This window comes from Canis aureus, chromosome 18 (genome assembly GCF_053574225.1).
Source record: "Canis aureus isolate CA01 chromosome 18, VMU_Caureus_v.1.0, whole genome shotgun sequence".
Classification (NCBI taxonomy): Eukaryota; Metazoa; Chordata; class Mammalia; order Carnivora; family Canidae; genus Canis; species Canis aureus.
In genome coordinates, this window is record NC_135628.1 from 8,654,748 (window position 1) to 8,671,191 (window position 16,444).

The 16,444-nt window shown below is 34.1% G+C and overlaps 2 protein-coding genes across 27 annotated transcripts in view; one reads left to right on the forward strand and one right to left on the reverse strand.

The window, feature by feature from the left end:
* Positions 1-14,694, forward strand: part of TMEM168 (transmembrane protein 168) — a 30,878-nt gene extending 16,184 nt beyond the window's left edge. For both annotated transcript variants that reach the window (XM_077856118.1, XM_077856119.1), the window contains exons 3-5: positions 3,796-3,938; positions 5,998-6,272; positions 11,395-14,694. In XM_077856118.1, the coding sequence (XP_077712244.1) occupies positions 3,796-3,938; positions 5,998-6,272; positions 11,395-11,942 (966 nt within the window). In that variant the 3' untranslated portion in view covers positions 11,943-14,694. The remainder of the gene's footprint in view (positions 1-3,795; positions 3,939-5,997; positions 6,273-11,394) is intronic.
* Positions 1-16,444, reverse strand: part of LOC144288551 (uncharacterized) — a 200,659-nt gene that overhangs the window by 76,148 nt on the left and 108,067 nt on the right. For 6 of the 25 annotated variants that reach the window (XR_013356489.1, XR_013356497.1, XR_013356498.1 and 3 more), the window contains one exon: positions 15,029-15,208. The exons of 11 other annotated variants lie outside the window; for them this stretch is intronic. Coding sequence is in view for 2 of the 14 variants with exons in the window: in XM_077856124.1 (XP_077712250.1) it covers positions 15,038-15,208 (171 nt within the window). In the remaining 12 variants the exon portion in view is untranslated. Of the gene's footprint in view, positions 1-15,019; positions 15,209-16,444 lie in introns of those variants that run through there. 8 more of the 25 variants (XR_013356486.1, XR_013356488.1, XR_013356496.1 and 5 more) reach the window with 4 other exon arrangements.

Below are 16,444 nucleotides of genomic sequence, written 5' to 3' on the forward strand. Positions count from 1 at the left end.
ATAGGCAGAGAGAGAAGCAGGCTCCATGCAGGGAGCCCAATGTGGGATTCGATTCCAGAACCCCAGGATCACGCCCTGGGCTGAAGACAGATGCTTAACCACTGACCCACCCAGGCATCCCAATTTTTTAGTTTCTTATATTGCCATCTTGATCAGAAAAGTACTAATTGAAGGTAGAAATAATAAAGTTGTCATGTTGGTCACATTCTTTAGTAATTCTTTTATGTGAATGGCTGACATAATGTAGAAGTATTGCTTTGATCAATTAATCCCCTAAAAGACTTTTTGTTATCCTGGAGCAATGCATAAAATAGAAAGTATAGAAAAGAGAAAGTAATGAAATTATTAGTATTTGTAGGTAGGAGGATTACCTGGCAAACATAAGAGCTAACTGGAAAATCAATTGAAAATGCTGTAGTAACAGTTGTGAGAATTAGGCTGCATCTTTAACATTGTAAGCTGTCATAAAAATTTGATTTTGAAGTTATCATTAACGTAGCCAGTATAGAAACTGTAAATTTTCATGGAATTGTATGACGTAGGTAGTATAAGAAATAAATGGTGAATAGTGGGAATATGTATTTTTAATACCATTTAGGTGGCAAATAATAACATGTAAATATACAAAAGTCAGTATCCTAGAAGCCCATAATCAGAAGATGTAATGGAAATCATTTCATTCATAGAACAAGAAACAAGAAAAAGGTTTAAAGACAGTTAAGGAGAAAAGAGAAGGTTAAAAGACAGTTTTACAAAGAAATACAAAACTCCACTAAAGGTTTTGAAGACAGACTTGAATAAATGAAAATACATATCATACTTCCTGGGACAGTATTACTGTGCCTTGTGGACATATTAGTTTAAAACTGAACTGCATTTCTAGTGCCATCAAGAGGAGCAGAAATCAAAGCCCAGAACTTCAGAGGTGGGAGATATCTCTGGTAAATTAACTCCCATTTTAAGATGACACCCTGAAAGAAAAGGGTGGAACTGTGTACATTACAGCACTGTCATGATTTTGCATCCTGATCTTGTGTCCTGTTAGAGATCTGACCTGGGTTAAGTGGTCAAACCTGGATTAAGATACCTAGTTGTAATTCCCCCAGCTCGAGCTCCTAGAAGAAACAAAAATCTTCTTGGAGAAAGTTATCGTTATTCTAGGCCTGAAATTAGTCATAGAACCATGTAACTATACACACATGCGCATGTGTGCATGCACAAATATACATACACATGTGTATTTTTGCATACAGTGTTCAGCTCCTAAGTATAACTAGGTACATGGTATCAAGAGTAATAAGCAGCAGGACCAACAGACGAGGTGACCAGAAAGTCTTGAGATACTGGAATTATCAAAGGTAATTTAACAACTTGAAAAAAATAAAAGCAAAGTCCGTACATAATGGTAGGAAGTTGGAAACCATAAAATAGTGACAAGGCAGATTTGAAAAAGAACAAGCTTTAGAATCATAAAATACCCGAAATTAATTCAGTGTGCAAGATTAACAGATAAAGCTGAAGTGAGCATTAGTGAATTGGAAGATAGATTTCAGAAGAAGCTATTCAAGAAGGAACACAAAAGAAAAGTAGGGAAAATACAGAAGACTCAAAGAGGATATAGTGAGAAGATCTCTATTTTTATTGGAGTTCCAAAAGTAATGAGGAAATGAAAACCAAAGGAAATATTTGAAAGGACAAACTGACCAAAAGAGAGTACAAAAACAAGTCCTATAACACTTGATTTATTACAAAGGCGGCACTGTAGAGTAATGTTGAATGGTTTAGATTTTCTGTGATTGGTAATTGAGTATACAAATAAAATGGAATTGGACCATAAACAAAAATCAATTGTATTTGGATTATAGACCTAAAAATGTGAAGGTCAAAACAATAAAGCCTTTCAAGGGTAATGTAAAATAATCTTCCTGACTTGGGTAGAGGAAGATTTAACTTACATAAAATGACCTTACAACCAAAACATGCTAAGCAAGGGGCACTGGGGTTGCTCAGTTGGTTGCGTATCAGAGTTGGATTTGGCTCAGGTCATGATCTCAGGGTTGTGAGATCAAGCCTCCAGTTGTGCTGTGTGCGGAGTCTGCTTGTCCATCCCCCTCTGCCCCTCCCTCTGTACATGTACACACTTTCTCAAAAGAATAGAATCCTTAAAAAAAAATGCTAAGCAAGCAACAGCATTAAGGGAAGAGGAAAGGCATTTGTCATACAACCCACAAAAGCCTTAAATATACTGAGAGCAAAACAGAGCTGTGTATTAATAATAATAAAAAGGCAGCCCCATGGAAAAATTAGCAAAATATTTAACCCTTCACCAAAGATGAAACTGAAACTATCAAAGGGCTTTAAAACAATAGAGAACTTGGGAGATCCCTGGGTGGCTCAGGGGTTTAGCACCTGCCTTTGGCCCAGGGCGTGATCTTGGAATCCTAGGATGGAGTCCCACGTCAGGCTCCCTGCATGGAGCCTGCTTCTCCCTCTGCCTGTGTCTCTGTGCACCCATCTCCTCTGTCTCTCTCATGAATAAATTTAAAAAAAAATTAGGGAACTGAATACTTATTCTGGTTTTATTAAAATGAAAATTTAAATGGAATCTAGAAATAATAGGGAATCAGCTAATGAAAATTTTAGGGATTTTAATGATAGGAATGCCATTTGTTCTTTACATATTAGTATATTAGTAGGCTTACAATATATTAGTGTATAGAATATTATCCTACACTGGTAAAAAAACAAAACGAATATACATGTTGTGTGAAGTCTAGAATATTTCAAACAACGTGTGTGGAGGACAGTACTTGTAATGATTTAATCACTTATCTCCTTATTTGTATTTTCTGTTGTTTCTAAACTGAACATGTACTGTATTTTATGCAGTTGATAATAGTGTACCCAAAATAGGGCATTTTATCTATTTTTCCATTATGGAAATCACCTATTTTTTATTAAAATTCTGAAGGAATCATCCATCTCTTAGCATTAGAAAAATGCATGTTCATGTACAGAAGCACATAACCATATAGTATGTGCAGTAGCAACACAGAACGTGGAATGCTGTCAGCACTGAGTGACTAGTAGCCTTACATTTGCTTTCCGCTTAATTAGAACCTTTATTTTTTATTATTTTTTTCAGTTGCAATTACTACCCAATCTTATCTCCTTTTAACTATTTCTTTTAGCTTCCCCTTTTCTCTTTTACTTTTAGGATGCTTTGTGCCCTTTATTTATATAGAACATATATAAAATGCACGCTATTTTTTTTTTCAACTTTGAATTTACAGAGTCTAGGGCTTTTCAAAGGAAAACTTCATTAGAAGTTTAATATTTTACTCTCTAATTTTGGACTTTCCACAGGAAAAAAATGAGCCCTTTCTAAGGTAACTTTCAGATAAAGTAACGAGTATGGTATTTGAAAAGTGATTTAGACTATGTAGGTTTGAACAGGAAAGGATTTGTTTTCTGGGTTTTTCTGTCATAGCACGAGGGTTCTGCTTTTGTTTTTTATTTTAATTTGGGTGGGATGTTACCTGACAAAATAAAAAAAAATTATGTGCTGTATTTGTTTTGCCACAACTATAAGAAGCTTCAAGATTAATTTAGGTTTCATTGTTTACCCTTCTATACGTTTCTGCTTCAACTTATAATTGTTTTTAGGTTATTGTTCTTTTTGTCATTTTTGGGCCAAAACTTTAAATGTGCCTGTATGTAAATATATATACAAATGCACACACATAAGTGTAGTGCCACACACTGTATAAATATGCTGTTTTGAATTTCTTTTAGCCAACAAATGGAATCTTCTTGAGCATGTTTCTGATAGTTTTACCTTTGGAATCTATGGCTCATGGGCTCTTCCATGAATTGGGTAGCTGTTTAGGAGGAACATCTGTTGGATATGCTATTGTGATTCCCACCAACTTCTGCAGGTACAGTAATTTAGTATAATTAGCAGTAACTACTTGAACATTTTCCTAATATTTATATGAATTTGAATATTAAGTGTGATAGCTCATTTTTTCAGAAGTATAAGCCCTTGCAGTTTTTTTCCTTTACCCCAAATGTTGAAAGACTTTTATTTATGCTGTGTAGTGATAGAATCTTAAGGATTCAATTTAAATATTTTGATAAATGTGATTAGCTTATACTTAGCTAAAAATCAGAAAATATGCATGACAGTTCTAAGGAAAGGTCTAAAGGTTATCTTGTTTATGAAAATGTCCTGTGAAACAACATGGCAAAATGTAATAGAAATGTATTCTGGACCCGAGAGTCCTAATTCTGGTTTTTTATTACACTAGGCAAATCTTTAACTTCTCTGAACTTCAGTGTCCTTATCTAAAATGCAAGCAATAGGAGGTGTCTGGGTGGCTCAGTTGGTTAGGAGTCCAACTTTGTATTTTAGCTCAAGTCATGGTCTCAGAGTGGTGAGAAGGAGCCCCCAAGCGGGCTCTGCGCTGGGCATGGAGCCTGCTTAAGATTCTCTCCCTCCCCTCTTGCCCCACCTCCTCCCCCCAAAATGCAAACAATACCTATTCTTTCCATCTCAGAGGAACATCATGAAGAGCTAATGAGAATATGAATGTAAAAACAGTGCCCATTGGAAAATGTCATACAAATACCAGAAATTTACAAAGTTGGGAATGAAGTTAAGAATTATTTGTTTCATTGTAGTTTTATTCCAAAATAATTTTGCCCCTAAATGTGTGGCAGATCTTTTTGAATCTGTAAATACTGCCACAATAAAATTTTTTAATAGTACTTTGAAATACAAAAAAAAAAAAAATAGTTCTTTGCTATTAATAAATTTTGATTACCAAATATTCATATTTTCTGTGGTGGTTTTCAAGATGGGGGAGGAGGAAGACTTGAAATAAAAAAAGTTTTATTTCAAATATTTGACATAAAAACCAAAAATAGACTATTTGTAGTAAATATTTTCCTCCATGGTAAAGGCTTTATAAAAAGTGGCAAATTCATATGAGAAGTAAAAGAAATAGATTTAAGAGGGTCCCATAAAGTAAGATGTGATAGTTCAGGTGAGAAAATATGTGGAAATAGTAATTTGCACAGATATTTATTCTGTTATAATTTTTGTTAATGCATTGTTTATTTTACTGTTTGTGACTGCTAAATGTTACAAATGGAGAACAAAATGCCTTATTTCTTTAATGAAAACTGGTAATAGAATATAATAGAATAATACTGGTAATATATGAAGCAAAATATGACGTTTTCAAGACTACTGAAAGAAATTCCTTTTCTGAAAATTCTTTTTCTGAAAAGGAGTGATCATTTTTTTTCCCTCCCTCAATATTGGTATTTTGATTCTGCTAGTTTTAAGATGTGGTTTAATCATCTTCACTAGGTTACCATTTTACATTTGTTCTAGGATCAGATCTGTCTCTGGTTAATGGTCTGTAGTATAAGGGAGTAGGCCTAAATTTTAAAAATTGCTTCAAAATGCCATTTACTAATGTAGTTTCTTCTGTCATTTATGTTCCTTATGTTAGTAGAACTTGAACTTTATAAAGCTTTTACAATATAGAAATATAAAACACATTGCTTTCATATTTTGTTAAAATTTTATCAAGGAAAACAGTTCTTTCATTATAGTTCCTACACCTTGGTGTTCCTAAAACACAGGGTAAGATATGTATGATCTTGCTTTTAGAAAGTCTTATTCCATATCTGACATTTGGTAAAACTATGAATACAGAACCAAAAATAGTATTATCTACATTTGGAGATATTTTCCCAGCTTTCAGTTTGGTAATTATTTTATTGGTTAGAAGTAAAACTTTTAGAAATTAGGCTTTGATGTTCAAGCTTAATTCTTAGCACTTTTGAAAAAAGGATTTTTTTAAAAATTCTGCCATTTAGTTATCAGCAACTGTTAATGATTCTTAGATAATTATAAGTGAAGGGTAAGACTGTGACATAGAATGAACACTCTTTTAACACAAAAATCATTTTTTTGTTCTTCAGTCCTGATGGTCAGCCAACACTTCTTCCACCAGAACACGTACAGGAGTTAAATTTGAGGTCTACTGGCATGCTCAATGCTATCCAAAGATTTTTTGCATATCATATGATTGAGACCTATGGATGTGACTATTCCACAAGTGGACTGTCTTTTGATACTCTGCATTCCAAACTGAAAGCTTTCCTTGAACTTCGGACTGTGGATGGACCTAGACATGATACATATGTTTTGTATTACAGTGGGCATACCCATGGCACAGGAGAGTGGGCTCTTGCAGGTAAATGCACCTCTGGCAATTTCACTATTACTAAGATAGACCTATTCATGGAAATCTACCCCTTCACACTGAAACATTAATTTCCAAAATTCTCAATTTTCTACTTCACAGTTTACTAAGTATATATATATGACTCTGTTTTATTTTTCTTTTCTCTAGCATACTTGTTTAGCATAATATTAGTAATCTCTAAAGGTTATGAGAATTATGTCTTATATTGACTGGAAGAAAAAAATCTGCTAATGTGTTTTCAGAATTATTAAAATTCCATTTTTTGGAAGCTGATTAATTTGACCTACACTTCTAAGTCTTTAAATGTTATGGATGCTGATTTCAGTAGTTTGTACATGTGCAGTTTTATTTATGTTAGACAGTTCACCAAGATTTTGAACAGCAAGTAATGTGATATGGTGGGACTGGCGCTTAGATCAGGAGACCTTGGTTCTGGTCCTGGTTTTGTCACAAGTTTTATTTTTGACAAATTACCTAACTTCTCTATAGCAATTCTCTCCTCTGTAAAATGAGGGGGTAATATTAAATCTCCCTGTCATGAGAGAGGGAGATTGAGATCTATTTTATATGTAAATTTGTTTGTTGAGCTTCCCAACTAGAATAGAGACTATGTATATGTAAGTCATGAGCTTTATGAATTACTTGCTTAGCACCTAGAATACAGCCTGGCTATCCCTAGTAGGGATCCTTAAGTAATGGATAGATGGATGAAATCATTGAATGAATCATGGGGAAACAAAAAAAAAGAAAGATTTTTTTTTTCTTATTTTATGTTAGAAATAGTTCTTTTGAAACTTAATTCTATCCTCTTTTTTCCTTAAATATTGTAGATGTTTTATACTAAGAACACACAGAAATAATAGAATTGACATAAGTAGAAATAGATATTCAGATCAGGACAAATATCAACAGAAGTATTGTGGAAGGACAGAGAGACCTCTTTCAACACAAGAACTCCAAGTAGAGATGATCTTAACCATCATGGTCTCACTAATTTCATGCTAGATTTGTAATGAGGGTTTTATCAAAAAATACTGTTGTAATTTTTGGTTTTGTAAATAATTATTGAATAACTTAATGGCTGTCTAGAAGTAAAGGCAAACATTTATGGGGCATATTTGAAGCAGTTACAATGCTTGGCACTTTATATACATTAAATTTAATCTTCACTTGAAATATTTTGAGGTAAGTACTATGACCTCTCTCATCTCTTCATTTTTTTAAAGAATAAAATGAAAACTTCCAAGTTGTTACATTTCTGTGGCCATACATTTGGTAAGTGATGGAACCATGATTCAAATCCAGACCTGCCTAACCCCTTGAAGTATTTTTTCCCCCTTGTGCTGCCAAAGGCAAAAACCATTAAGATAGAGAAAATCACATACTCTGTTTTAGTAGATATTTTTGGTAGCACAGTTCACCCATTTTCTAAAATACTGTAGAAGAAGGTAGTCAACATCAAAATTACTTGAATATAGTTTGGGAAATCTTTTACTTAACCTGTAACTCAATGTAGAAAACAACTTTTTAACCTTTATGGCTATTTTAATTCTAGATAAAGTATAGTATTCTGTGTACTTGACCTTAGAACACAGAAAAAGTTGGCATCAATTCAAAAATCTTTACAGAAATAGAATTTCAGACCTAAAACCTAGAATTGATTATTGAAAACTTACTGCAATGCTTATAATAATGAACTGTCTCCAAATCAGAAGGGATAAAAGACATAATTTTGGTGGTCATGCATATATCCTTGGTTATTTGTAAGTATTTTAAGAAAGTGATTTAAAAAGTAAGCCTGTTGTATTTTTACATGAAAGATTAATATAAAATTTTTTCAGAACATTTGTATTTTTCCTCCTAAATCTTTTAAGATTTCAAACATCTTTTAAAAGATGGCTTTGGAAATAAATTCTAGATGTATAGTTTACTGCTATTTATATCAGCTTTTTCTTTTCCTAGGAAAAATAATAGACACCAACACAAATAACATATATGTCAGTGTTCTTAAATTTTTACTCACTGAGTTAGCAATAATTTATGAAGACTTAAAAATTTTAAAGTGTGGCTATATTTTAGATAAATATCTAGCAATTATATTCTGGAATGGTATCTTTATAGAATTTTTTTTTTAATATGTCACCAATAAGTTAACACCGTTATACAACCCCTCTCTTAGCCAGGAAGATTTATTCTTGTATGTATAACTTTCTTGGTGGTAGACATTTTTTTACTTTTTTTACAATAAAAAGTAGAACACGGTGGAGAAAGCATTGCTTGACATTGCCCTGCCTTCTCCAAGAAGGGTAGCTTCATCCTGTAATTCAGCAGCTGTATACTCTCTCAGCTTGAGGCACCAAGCCCACTTGAAGGTAACCAGGTTGGACCAGGCATAGAGGCTGAGCCTTCCTCAAGAACTGAAGTCAGTTCCTGCCCTGGGCTGCCAGAGACATAGCCCTGAAAGGCAGATAGTACTAAAAAATGGAACAGAACCCTCCTGCTTGGAGGAAAATGCTTTAATCCATTCCAGGCCGTGTGACAAAGAGCTGTAAGCTGTGAGAATTACATCTTTCTAAACACCTGTAAACATAGGAAGCATGATAACTGGATTTTACCTGAGTTAGCAAATTAAGAGTAGGTCCAGAGCTAAATACTAAATACCACTGTGAGAAAGAGAATTCTGTATCTGCCTTTATATCATATATCTTTACTGACAATATTTGTTAGACGATGTAGACTCCTTACATTTATGAGGCTTCATAATATGGACCCTGGTATTTTTACCTCTGAGAGTAAAAAATAATTCTAATAATGATGAGAGAAATGAGAAAAAAGGTAGATTATCTGTGAATCAGTTTATCACAGATAAACAGAGCCTTTAAAAAGCAGTCTTAATTACTTTAAATGCATCAGATGGCTGTTAGCTGAGATAAATGTAAGTGCTTTGCATCTTGGCCAAAAGCCAGATGCAACATAGGACCTATTCATAGGAGAAAGCAGAGCAACACAAAACAGGGGAAGAGAAATAGTTGAAAGGCTTAAATGCTCCTTTAAATCTCTTATTGATATGTAAAGAGCACATATAAGAGAAGTAGTGTAGAATGTGCTTTTAGAATATTTGTTGAAATAGTTGTAGAAGGCAAGTTAGACAATGATGTTTTGTGGCAGATGGAATTTGTATAATTGCTCTTGTAATCTTGTGTCATTCTCTGATCTCTAGAGAAATTGAAAGAACTGGCAATAATGAAAAGTTAACATTTTACCATATAATAAAAGATACCTTCTGGAGCTCCTTGTGAAGCAACACATTAGTAATATATGGACACCATGTATTGAAATAGTGCCTCTGAAATGATGACTTTAATGAAACAACTTTTTCATTGTCAAGAGTCTGAGTATAGTAGTAGACTGCTGAATAAAAGAATATTAATTGTTCGTAAAGAATGTGTTATGCCCTGGCTTCAGAGGTCATATTACTAATTGAATGTAAATACTAAAAAATTCCCTCCCTCCCTTCCTCTGTCTGTCCCTCTGTCTCTCTCCAGTGTTGTCATTTTGATAAGACAATGGTTGCTCTAGGTAGAGATGTGTATCTGAGGTTGTTGGAGCTTGTGCCAGTAAACTGTACCATGTTAAGACTTTTTCCTAATCATAAAAGTACCATATGCTCAATGTAAAAATGGTAGAGAGTATAGAAAAGTATAAAAAAAAATTACTGAAATCCAAACACCCAGCAATAACTATTGTTTTTATAGATACACTTCCATGTCATACTTTCTCTCCTAGTATCATAGACATTTTCTCATCATCAAAATTTCTTTATAAATACCATTCTATTATTTTTTAAAATATTTTATTTATTCATGAGAGACACAGAGAGAGGCAGAGACACAGGCAGAGAGAAGCAGGCTCCCTGTGGGAGCCCGATGCAGGACCCCGGGATTACAGCCTGAGCCAAAGGCAGACACTCAACCACTGAGCCACCCAGGTGTCCCAATACCATTTTATTACAATTCTCCCTCATAGTTTATTTCCATTCCTCCGGGTTGTTTCAGATTTTACACGTAACAGTGGGAAGAAGATCTTTATATGTAATTTTTGTCCCCATTTTTGCCCTTTCCTCAGGATAAATTCCCTAGAATTGGAATGATTGTATGAATATTAATATACCATTGAAACAGAGCCAGGAGTAGGTTGAATAAGGATGGCAATTGCTGGGGCCCAAAATTTAAGAGGATGACAAAAATTAGTCAGGATAGTATTTTAGTGTAATATATTTAAAAATCAAAATAAATACAAGACCACCTTTGTCTAATGAACTAGATGTAAAACCTACCAGCTTTAAGACACATTTGCTTTAGACCTTTCTGGGTATGTATTTTTTTAGTCCTGTGTTGTTTTTCAGTTAATAAAACAGATTTAAATAGCCATTCTAAATTTATTCTTGGCACAGGTAGGAAGAGTGTTTCTTTTTCTTTTGGTAGGTACCTACATATGAGGCAAGGTAACATTAATTGATCAGTGATTATCAAGGACCAACAAACTTTTTTCTGTAAAGGGCCAGATATTTTTGGCTTAGTAGCCATAAAGACCCAATAGTAACTGCTCAGCTTAGGCACCGTAGAACAAAAGCAGCCACAGACAGAATGTAAATGAATGTTATTTATGAAAATAATAGTATGCAATTTAAGTTTCCTGTATTTTCACATGTCACAAACTTTTGTTCTTTGGATTTTTAACCATGTAAAAATGTAAATAAATTCTTAGCTCTCAGGCCGTACAAACACAGATGGCAGGCTGGATTGGCCCATGAGCCATAATTTGCTGCTCCTGATGCAGAATAGTAGGATTTCATTTTTTTCACTAAATCTTAATTTTTTAAAACTTCATAAGACAACTTTCTTAATTTATTGTAACATATTCCTTTTTTACTATAATAAGGATTTTTTTTAATCTGAAATTGAAAGTCTGTTTTTAAAAATTCTCTGAAAGGAATGTTCCATCTATTTTTTTTTGTCCTACATATATTTAATTCCAGGAACTTAAAGAAAATATACTTAAGAGGAGGCTTCAGAAATTATTACCCTATTGAGTCTTCTTTTGTTCACAGGTGGAGACATACTGCGCCTTGACACACTTTTAGAGTGGTGGAGAGAAAAGAATGCCTCCTTCTGTTCTCGCCTTATTATCGTATTAGACAGTGAGAATTCAGTCCCGTGGGTGAAAGAAGTGAGAAAAATCAATGATCAGTACATTGCGGTACAAGGAGCAGAGATGACAAAGACCATAGATATTGAAGAAGCTGACCCACCACAGCTGGGTGACTTTACAAAAGACTGGGTGGAGTATAACTGCAACCCCAGCAATAACATCTGCTGGACTGAAAAGGGCCGCGCTGTGAAAGCTGTGTACGGTGTGTCAAAGCGCTGGAGCGACTACACTCTGCATTTGCCAACAGGCAGCGACGTGGCCAAGCACTGGATGTTACACTTTCCTCGTATTACATATCCACTGGTGCATTTGGCAAATTGGCTGTGTGGTCTGAACCTCTTTTGGATCTGCAAAACTTGCTTTAGGTGTTTGAAAAGATTAAAAATGAGTTGGTTTCTTCCCACTGTGCTGGACACAGGACAAGGCTTCAAACTTGTCAAATCGTAATTTGGAACCCAAGGTGGAATGTTACTGAGAGTTCATACTACCAGTTATCACTAACTTGCCATTTTTTGTATATTGTTTTTTTATTTGGGAAAAATCTCTTGCTACTTCTGTAGCCGCTCTCACTTTGTCTTTTCTCAAGTAATTATGGTGTATTGTAAGATGTTGGGAATAAGCGTTTTATCCTACAAATATGTAAGGAGTCATAAATGCTGATGCTGTGTAAATGCATAAGAGATGTTAAAAATAACAATGCACTTTGAAGAATGTTTGCCTATGCCTCAGATTAGAAAGAAAACACTTGTCTGTGCTCTGCAGTGGCCGATGAAGAATTACTAATGCCTTATTTTCTAGGCATGATTAGAGAATGTAGACCAGACAGTTTGTTTACTATTATAAGAAAATTTCCAGTTTGCTTACAAAGGATTTTCTTTGTGAACAGTAGGTTTGAGTCCAAGACCATTTGAAGAATGACAAATTCTTTCTTTAGAAAGGATAAAGGGAGAAGCCTGAAATGAATGCAAAAATTTGCTTATAGTCTCCTATTCTGATGTCTTCATTGTGGCCTGTTACCAGTGTAGCAGAAAAGCCCAAGTGACTGTTGAGATCAAAACATTCTTCCCTTAGGTAACTGTAAGAAGCTAGAAGCCTACAGAGCGCTCCTTCCTGCATTGTTGGGGCAGAGGAGGGGCTCTGAAAGCACTGGCAATTTTAAGAGTCTTTCTCAGGGTAACTTTTAATGAACAATGTTTCCAGCTACAAATTGTCTTCCCTTTCAAAAAGTAAACTTAAAAAAAAAATGGCAATTTCTCGTTGATTTAGGCTATTTTCACTATTCAGAAATGATTTTGATCTTGGGAATTAATGCTCTGCCATGAAAATTATCTTTCAGCTCTCTCATTAGTGATGCCATTTTTTTCTATTGAAGGTCAAGGGATTGGAAACAGGTCATTTTTTTTCTTGTATACATGTAATGTATTATGTAAAAATGTATTCATATTGGCAATTTTTGTTATGCATAATGGTGTGGTTGTAATTTTTAAAACTTAATTCAGTGTTTTGTCTGATTAAAGCAGGCACTGATCTGGGTATCCCCTAAGAGGTTATTTACCTCCTGTTCCCTTCCAATAATCCTTACATTCTACATGTTCATATCAGAGAAGTAACAGGAGGGGAATAGAATTAAGTTAGGGGATAATCTAATCTTTGTCGTTTAAAGTGTGACTTCTCACCATTGAAGCCATTTTTCCAGCCTCAGAGAGGAAGTAACGCCTCTACCATTTTCTACCTGGTGACTTGAAAACTGAAGTTTTTGTTAGGTAGCAGTCACTTAGTGTCAGGGAATTCGTATACCACTATCTATGCAGCGCTGTTATGGTCTGATTATTTCTGTGTTTTGAATATGATTTTCCTAATGTTTTGAATAAAATTTTAAAAATTAATTTTTCATGTAATGTGCAAAGAACTTTAGTTACTGAATAATTTTAATATATATTAAAAGTGGTAGTCATAAAAAATGCCCATGTATTAGAGTTGGTAGGTTGATTTGAAATTTTCCAGTATTTGGTTACATATTTATATCAACATTTTCCAGATGAAATAGTATAATGTTTCATTATTATTCAGAGTTAGTATAGGAGAAAAGTCAGGTGTTAAAATTATGAGCTAATAGCTACAAAAAAGTTAAATTAACGTTAAGTAAAATCTTTTAAAATTCCGAGCCAATATTGAGCGAATTAGCTTTAATTAAAGCATGTGTCTTTACTCTGAGAAAGCCAAATATAAAGGTATATTCTGCATTCTTTATAAAGTAATATTAAGATGGTACTAATCATCAGATTCAAAAGGTAGCAGACTTTACAGCCACAGGGCTGTTATTTCGGTACACATTTTCTATGACCAAAAAAGTTCTGAGCTAAAACTGTGACTCAAGCCGATTTATTAACCACAAAGTTACAGAATATCCACTGCAATGAATTCTCCTCCCCAAACCAGAAACTATAAAAGGACAGTTAAGAGGTGGCATCCTAAATTAAAGTTGCCACTTTAAAACATTAAAGTAATTGACAGTATAATACGGAGGAAGACTATAGGGACAAATTGGTTACTCTAACTTAGAGATTAAAAACTCGATCTGACCATTAATAAGGACAATTTTCTTACGGCTTTCATTTTATAGACCATATGTTTACCAAGGAGTTACTGGGAGTAATAGGAATTACTTTAGGGCAAAACTTTACCAGTCCACTAAATAGCTTCAATAGTTGACATGGAGATGTTTTTCAACAAAATGTTGACTTAATTTGTTTCTTACATGATGCCTTGAGGAAACCACAAAAGCACCACCCCCTAAAAAATGTCTTTTAAAAAAGTATATACTGTTATGTGATGAATTAAAGAACCAAGTTCTTTAATTAAGAGAACCAGGTTCTCTTCCTATAATTTTTCAGTTATGCTATTATTTCATTAAAAATTTTTTAGTTTCTTCTGACTAAACTCTTCTTCCTGGGGATATTTGGATTTATCCTTGCGTAGCTTTCTATCTTGCTCTTCTTAATAAATACAAAATTGTACAGAAGACCATTTTTATGACCAGTGTTTTCGTAAGTGTATTAAAAATTGCATTGCTAATTAAAATGCATTTATATTTAATGCATTACTGGATAGATTTTTTTTAAGTAAAATCTTCATTAGAATCTATTTGTAACTGTACATTTTGTAAATTTTGGTCTAAATATATATGATGTTTTGAGTACTGCCTTTTCATATGTGTTCTTTCCCATTTAGAGCTTAGACTTCTTCAAAGTAATGTTGTACATTACCTTTCCATAAGGGATAGCCAACATGTATGCCAGAAGAAAGTGGTTTACTTTTAAGAATGCTGTTAGGTATATTTCATAGTGAATGGCTCAAAGGAGTCAGTACTTTTTTGAACATCTCTCCTCTATTTGGAAACATACTAGATCTTCCTCCCTTTTCAGGCAGAAGCTTACACATGTTGATATTTCTGGTATATAATTACCCAGAAGAGTGCCTTGCTCATGATAAGAGGTATTAAAAGAATTTTTTTTAAGATTTTATTTATTTATTCATGATAGTCACACAGAGAAAGAGAGAGAGAGAGAGGCAGAGACACAGGCAGAGACACAGGCAGAGGGAGAAGCAGGCTCCATGCACCGGGAGCCCGACGTGGGACTCGATCCCGGGTCTCCAGGATCGCGCCCTGGGCCAAAGGCAGGCGCCAAACCGCTGCGCCAGCCAGGGATCCCCTAAAAGAATATTTTTGACATTGAATTTAGAATTCTGAGGAGAAATTGGAATAACTTGATTGTAAATTACTTCATTTTCTTTATAAATTAACGATATTTTTTTTCAAGATCTTCATTCAATTAATATTAAGGACTATTACAGAATCACCAAAGGAAAACATGTCACATTTTTAAAAATATATTTTTCTTACTAACTCCCATGCCCAATATGGGGCTCAAACTCACAACGCCAAGATCAAGAATACCGTGCTCTCTACTAACTGAGCCAGGCAGGTGCCCCAAACATTTCACATTTTTTAAAAGTAGTAAATGTCAAGATTAAAGAAGGAAAACCTCAGGTTTGAATTAAAACATAGCTCATGTCACAAAAAAGCTTTTTGTTGAATTCATTTTCATCAGGACATTGATATGATAAAGACTGAGTCTTTCATTGATTTCCCTTTAGAAACATTTAGACAAATTGGAGACTTTTCACAAATGGAAATTATTAAAAGAAGTCTGATGAACAAAGAAGATGGCTACTATGCTCATCAGTGACAACTGGACTATAAAGTCAAAAAATTGGCCTATCAACATAAACAGGTTCACAGAACAAGCTAGGGCAACTACAAGTATCTCACGTTTGGGGTATCTTCCCTATTGACTAGTATGAAAAGTGACATTTAAGTAGTAATTACCTTGAGCAACTGTTTTGTTGACAGTAATTTACATTTATGTGTATTAGAAAGTACTGTTGCTGTTGTTATTACTTAGACCAAAGCTGATTCAAAAGTAAAATCTGTAGGTTAATCAGTAAATTTTTAAATATCAATACATAAAAACCATTTTGATTAAAAATAAAATTGACCAGTCATCTTGTGTAATGACCTCACAGCATTTTATAGGTATTAAATTAGAATAGACAATTTTAGTAGATTTTTGTTACTACATTTCTGTCCCTACAAATATTGATCTATCACAAATTGAAGATTTTTAGTAGTGTGCCAAGGATAAGAGAGGAACATGATGTATCTTCCTAGATATAGACCAGCAATGTTTACTCCATGTAAAGTAAAAGTATTTTTATGTTAAAACATACCAAAGTGGGACGCCTGGGTGGCTCAGCAGTTGAGCCTTTGGTTCAGGACGTGATCCTGGTTCCAGGAACGAGTCCCACATCGGACTCCCTGCAAGGAACCTGCTTCTCCCTCTGTCTGTGTCTCTGCCTCTCTCTCTGGGTCTCTCATGAATAAATAA